At 61.5% G+C, this 6710-nt stretch overlaps 1 protein-coding gene across 4 annotated transcripts in view; it reads left to right on the plus strand.

The window, feature by feature from the left end:
- SLC5A10 (solute carrier family 5 member 10) overlaps positions 1–6710 on the plus strand; it is a 54691-nt gene that overhangs the window by 47502 nt on the left and 479 nt on the right. For all 4 annotated transcript variants that reach the window (XM_080825853.1, XM_080825852.1, XM_080825855.1 and 1 more), the window contains 4 exons: positions 1856–2006; positions 5860–6028; positions 6210–6425; positions 6644–6701. In XM_080825853.1, coding sequence (XP_080681979.1) covers positions 1856–2006; positions 5860–6028; positions 6210–6425; positions 6644–6701 — 594 coding nt within the window. The remainder of the gene's footprint in view (positions 1–1855; positions 2007–5859; positions 6029–6209; positions 6426–6643; positions 6702–6710) is intronic.

Below are 6710 nucleotides of genomic sequence, written 5' to 3' on the forward strand. Positions count from 1 at the left end.
CGACTCCTCCACGACGACAGAGTGGCTGAGACACGAACCCCAGTCTGTCTGGCCCCAAACCCACTGCCGACTCTGCTAGGATCAGGAGCTCGGGGCCCCCGTAAGCCCCACACCTCCTGCCTCCCCTTATAGGTAGAACTAGGGGGCGGGTTTTGGACTTCCCCACATTCCTTGTCCAGCAGAGGGAAAAGAGGAGATAGCCTTCTGAGACCTGGTTTCCCCTCCCGATTCCCAGACCCTGAGTCTCCCTCCCTCCCCATGGCTTCCCCTCCAGGAGCTTTGTAGCCCTGCTCTGCTTTCCCTCCCTCCTGGGACGTGGAGGCCCAGGGGATGTGAGTTCACAGAGCTGGGATCGAATCACAGCTCGCTGGCTGAGATATTTGGGGCGTGTCACTTCTGCTTGAAGCTTCATTGTCCTCATTTGTAAATTCAAGATAATGACGCCTACCCACCCCTCAGCGTGTTGTTGCTGGGATTAAACATAATAATGCCAGGACACCGCCTGGCACAAGGCTTGGCCTCGCTGTGGGTTCCCACCTCTGGGCCTCACCTTCCTTTTCTGTTCTGGGGGTGGGGGGAGTTCGCTAAGCCCCCGAGTGCTGACACCCAGCCGTTGCTGGGCCATAACCTCTCTCTAGGCCTTGAGCTCCCTGTCTGAAATGTGGGTGGAGAATAAGCCCCAAGTTAATCCACCTCCCTGAGCAAGAGAAACAGGATGGAGAAACGTTTTGGGGAAAAATCATGATCTAACTCACTTTTCTTTGGCCCCGGCCCAGTCAGCACGATAAGTGAACAGAGAGGGCCATGGGAGGCCTGGAAGTCACACAGCGGGTCAGACACAGAACCAAGGCCAGGCAAAAATAGCACCAGGGAGGCTGAGCCTTCAGGGGAGGGGACCCTCAGTCAGGTTTAAACTAGGGCAGGGGTTGGAGGACAGACAGAATCTGCAGGGATGGAGGGGAGGTGCTTAGACACTTGAAGAAAAAGCACGAGAGGCCTTGGGAGATAGAATCAGACTGAGGCCCAGAGAGGGGAGCTGACCAGCCTGATGCCACACAGCACTGAGTTGGAAATTGATCCTCCTTCTGTCTCTCAGGGCTCCCGACCCTCAGCCCCTCTCAAGCCCACGACTCCCAGAAGGCTTTGCAAAGCAGACCCTCGTCCACCCCCGATGGAGACCCCTCCCTCATTTTCAGCCAATCCCTGCGTAGATTTTTCTCTCTCTCCTGGGGAACCAACCGCATCTCCTTTTCCAACAAGAAAGGGGACCCCCTCTGCCTGCTGGGGCCTGCCACACACAGGCCACCGCGCCCTGCCCGGGTTGTGACCTCTCAGCAGAGGGTCCCGCCCCAGGCCTTCCCGTCCCCACCCCACCGCAGAGTTTTGCCTCTGGCCACTGTGAGTCCCTGGGCACCTCTCCTCCCGCTAGGAGCTTCCACTTCCTCGTCTGTCAACGGGTTAATAATGCTTCCGTCAAGTAAAGGCCTGAGTGTGAAAGTGCTTTGTCACCTGCAAAGCTCTGCAGAAACGGGGAGCTCTGAGTGCACCCAGAACAGCAGAAGCCATCCCCGTTGTGACGATGGGGCCCGCAAGCCGCAAGCTCCAGCCGCAAATCTAGAAGCAACCCCCCCCGCCCCGTCCCCCACCTCCCCACACCTGCCCCACAATTGCTCTTGGCCTCCGGCCTCTGGTGTCTGGGCCTTTCTCCCGTGAACACCTCCAGCCTCCTTCCTCCCGGGGCTCTGCTCTCGAGGACCTGTGAATGGCCGCTGCTGACCGTGGGGCCTCAGACAGGAGGACGCAGGCAGGAGGGGCTCCCGGGCAGGGTCACAGCAGCCCCGTCCCTGCCCCCCAGGTCTGCGGGGGCTGATGATCGCAGTGATGATGGCCGCGCTCATGTCGTCGCTGACGTCCATCTTCAACAGCAGCAGCACGCTCTTCACCATGGACATCTGGAGGCGGCTGAGGCCCCGCGCCGGCGAGCGGGAGCTGCTGCTGGTGGGCCGGTATGGTGGCTGCGGTGGGAGTGGGGGGGGGTGCCAGGCCCCTTGGACAGGCTGGGACATGGGCTTCCCCAGCCACGTGAGGGATGGCCCAGGAGGCCCCCCCAGAGGGGGTCTTTGAGGGGTGAGTTGGGGTTTGCAGGTTGGAGAAAAGTCCATCCCCCCCTCCCATGTGGCTCTGGCCACCCCTTCATGGTCACTGCCCTCGGCTTTGATGTATCTCTTTCTCTAAGCTTCATCTGAGGGCATCTCTGCTGGGGAGAGGCCCCCTTCCCCAGCCATCCCAGAGATCTCTCTGTCTTCCCCCAATCTGAGCCCTTAGCCCTCCTGACGGAGGGGACCCAGAGCTGGTTCTCAGGGGGGCCCCACTCAGGCCACAGCTGTCCCTGGCCCCCCTGAGCTTCTGCCGTTTCCTCCTAGCCTTGCTTGTCCCCTCCTTTTCACCTCAGTGACTCACCCCACGATCTTTCTAGACTGCCCAAGTGTTCCCTCCTCCACGTAGCCCTCCCTGATAGGCCCCGACCCAGGAATGGGCCCCTTTCCCCTCTAAGCCTCCCATAGGGGATCATCATCAGAATCCTCCCACAGCACACGTGTCTCCCTGATGCCTCCCTCCCCACCCCCTGCTCCCACAAGGACGGGCTGGGGCTGTGTCGGCAGAGTACCCGGGAGTCCTTTGGGGTGAACTCCGCAGTGGGTGACGGGAGGTTGGCATCTCAGTGTGCGCATGTGCGTGTCTGCTTGGGTCCTCTCCTAGGTCCCACCCACCCATCTCCCTTCAGGCCCATGCAGCCCCCCACTCCGCAGGTCAAGGGGTCCAGCCTCCCGTGCCTAGCTCGACCAACAGGGCAGCCTCAGGCTCCCGGCCCTAGGCGCCCATCCTCAGGGCGGGGTCTCTCCTGGAGCTCCAGGCACTTGTCCCAGGGATGCAAAACAGCCGAGCCTCTTCCAGAAGGGCTCTGTCGGGACACGCCACTCAGCAGGCGAGTGTGAGCTCATCTGCGGGCTCACTGCCTCCTCCAAAACAAGGAGCCTCTCCCTCTTGCCTGGCGGGAGGCTTCTGTGTCAGTGGGTCCTGGCCCCTTGACCTCCTCTCCCCGCCGTGTGGTTCCCCCGCCCCTCCTCCGTGGCTGTGTGGCCCTGGAAGCCCGCCCTTGTCGGACAGACTCCTCCACAGTCCTTCCAGGCTCGCATCCTGGGACCTGACACCTGAGAGCCCCCTACCTCCCGGCCTCCTCGGAAGCAGACTTCTCTCCTGCTCCCACCTGAGACCAAAGTCCTAAACTGGTCTCCCCTCTACCCCCAGCCACAGGGCCCTTGACCCTCCTTCCCACCTCTCCGACCGAGTCAAGCCCCACCCAACCCAGGCCCTGCCAGCCTGCCTATGGGCACGCGGCTGTGTGATGTGGGGCAGCTTTCTCACCCTCTCTGGGTCCCGGTTCTCTCAGCTGCCAGTTTGGTGAAGTTGGAAGGGATCCAAGGCTAGGTGCCGGCCCAGGGTTCAGCTCTAATGTGTCTCCCTCTCAAAAAACCGGGACACCCCCACCCAACACCTCCAGCCTCCTCTTGCCTAAAACAACACTATTTAAGCGTGTTTCCTGGATTGTGTGGGGTCCTGAGTCTCTGGAGCCTTGATCCAAGGGGATATGGGACTTATAGAGAAAGGGGCCGCAGAGTGTGTCCAGAGGCCTGGGGAGGAGGCCAGCACGGGGCAGGGACAGGCAGGGGCATGCCAATGACCCTGACAGTCTCATTAGGTTGGGGTGAGGCCAGAGGAGCTGTCGCAGGCCCGGGGGAGGTGACAGTCCCACATCTGGGGCCCTGATCTTTGCCAGGCCCCTCTGCCTGGCCCTTCTGCTCCTTCATGTCCCTCCCCTGCTACTACCCTCTTCGTCTACCTTCTGTCTATTATTCAGTCCACAAATGGTGCCCCATGCCTGCCTGGTGTCCTGCATTGAGCTGAACAATATGGGGGACCCAGGAGATCTCAAAGCCCCCACCTGGAGCCTTGAGAGGCTCGCCTGCAACCACAGGGATGGCGGTCTGATCAAAGTGTGCGTGCGTGCGTGCGTGCATGCGTGCGAAGGGATGGGTTGGAAGGCTTCCTGGAGGAGGAGGGCCTGGAGCTGAGTCTTGGAGGAAGAGGGGGTCGGCCAGGGGAGGAGTTGGAGAAGGGTATTCTAGGCAGAAGGAACAGCCTCTGGGCTTGGGGTCCCTCTGGAAGGGGGAAGCCCTAGAGGGCAGCGGGAAGGCAAGGGCCCCAGTCTGGGCCGCTCTGGAGCGACCAGGCCCCGCACAGAGATGCTGAGTCCAGTGTTGGACGCAGGAGCCCGCGTGGGGAGGGCGGGGTGGGCCGGGTGTTAATGGAGCCCGCCTAAGCCTTTGAAGAGGGCAGTGCCCGCCCGCCTGCCAGGCTAAGGGTTAATTAAGCCTTAATCAAGGAGACACCTCCTCCCTCTGCCCTCGCCCTCAGGCTTGGAAGGGAAGAAAGGGAGGCGGGGCAGGTAAGCAGACAGGTAGGACCCACCCCAGCAGCACACTTGGCCTCTCTCGCCTTTGCCGTCCGATCCAGGGTCCAGGGGACCTTGCCCACCCCCCATATTGGGGTGAGCGGTGTCCAAGTGAGCCTGGACACAGGGGCGAGGGGTACTCAGCTGAGAGGAACAGATGGGACACCTCACCCCAGCTCCGTCTCCTTAGCTGGAGGAGGTCTGGGGTGCCTGAGTGGCTCAGTCGTTAGGCATCTGCGTTTGGCTCAGGTCATGGTGCCAGGGTCCTGGGATCGAGCCCCTCATCGGGCTCCCTGCTTGGTGGGAAGCCTGATTCTCCCTCTGCTTGTTCTCTGTCTCAAATAAATAAATAAAATCTTAAAAGAAAAAAAAAAAAGACTGGAGGAGGTCCTCCTCTGCCTAGAAGCCCTCCTAGGTTAATGGTTCCTCTGGGTCCCCCTCAGCCCTGTCCTTAGCACAGGGTAATGGGCTCATCTGCTTTCTTTGCTCCACTCTCAGTGCTGGGAAGGGATCAGGGCCCACTCGTCACTGAGTCTGGGCTTCTGGCCCAGTGCTCTGCACTCGGGGCAGGGGGACTCCAAATGGGTGGCTGCTGACTGTGGGCAGCGTGTCCCTGTGGCGGAGGGCTCCCACCTAGAGGGGAGGCCGGCAAGAGCCAGAGGGAGTTCCCACAGGGTAGGGAGGCAAAGGAGCTCCTCTGGTCAGAGGTCTCAGTCTTCAGGGCAGAGGAGTCCACATCCCAACCCAAACCCAGACCCAGACACCAGGCCCCAGCCCTTGCCCTCTTAGGACAGAGGTCACCCTGCGATGGGCACAGGTCAGCAGGCCCGGGCTACGGGCATGATGAGGCATGTGCCCCCCACAGGCCCTGCTCCTGCCAGATCCCACCAGTGTTAGAGAAACTGCCAGGGGCACAGTCTCGCTGATATATGGGGGCTGCAGGTCATTCTTGAAACTGCCAAATGTTTACTGAGCACCTACTGTGTGCGAGGGGCTGGTGCATCCAGCCCAGAGGAGGAGACAGACGGTAAGCAAGTGGGATGAGAGCTTGAGGACAAAGGGAAGAGCCTGGTGGGGGCCTGGGGGGCCCTCGCCAGGGACAAGAAGGAGCAGAGAGGCTGAGTCGGGGACCGTACCTGCGGGCGGCAGGAAGACAGAGGGTTTGGGTAAGGGTGGGGCTGGCCACCTCCCCAGAGGAGCCCACCAGAGGCTGCGGGGGTGCGTGTGGTGTTGGCTGGAGCTGGGGTGGCAGGGGGCAGCTGGAGAGGAAGTCTTAGTGATCCCGGGAGATGGGGGAGAATTGAGGAAGGGCTTGAGGGACGAGTGCACACGCTGCTTGCCCACAGGTTGGTCATCGTGGTGCTCATCGGCGTGAGTGTGGCCTGGATCCCCGTCCTGCAGGACTCCAACAGTGGGCAGCTGTTCATCTACATGCAGTCCGTGACCAGCTCCCTGGCCCCCCCGGTGACCGCTGTCTTTGTTCTGGGCATCTTCTGGCCACGCGCCAACGAGCAGGTGGGTGGGGAATGGGGACAGCTAAGGCCGCAGATGGGACGTTGGGGGCAGGCTCCGTGCTCTTCCCACGGACAAGCTGTGCCTGCTTCCTGTCTCCCCCAACCCCCCCAGCCTGTGTGTGTGCTGGGGGAACCCTGGTCTCCCCCATCACCATGCACCTGCCCTGCATCCTCTTTCCCAGGGGGCCTTCTGGGGCCTCATGGTGGGGCTGGCAGTGGGTGCCACAAGGCTGGTCCTGGAATTCCTGCACCCCGCGCCCCTCTGCGGAGACCCGGACACGCGGCCGGCCATCCTTGGCAGTATCCACTACCTGCACTTTGCCGTCGCACTCTTTTTGCTCAGTGGAGTCGTGGTGGTGGCCGGGAGCCTGCTGACGCCAGCCCCCCACGGGGCTCAGGTGAGCCTAACCCCAGCCCCTGACTGTGACCCCTGACCTTTAACAAACTTTGACTCCGGTTCCCCTTCTGACCCCTGACCCTCTGCGACTCTGGAATTTTCTAGCTCTTGACCCCTGTCCCTTTTAGAACTCAGCTGCTCAGTTTCCATCCCTGACCCCTGCCCCTGTCTGGGCCCAGCCCTGTCCTGCCACACCCCCATCCCGATCATTTTCTCCAGATTGAGAACCTTACCTGGTGGACCCTGGCTCGGGATGTACTCATGGGAGCCAAAGCAGGTGCGTGTG

The sequence above is a fragment of the Martes martes genome (assembly GCF_963455335.1).
Source record: "Martes martes genome assembly, chromosome: 16".
Lineage (NCBI taxonomy): Eukaryota > Metazoa > Chordata > Mammalia > Carnivora > Mustelidae > Martes > Martes martes.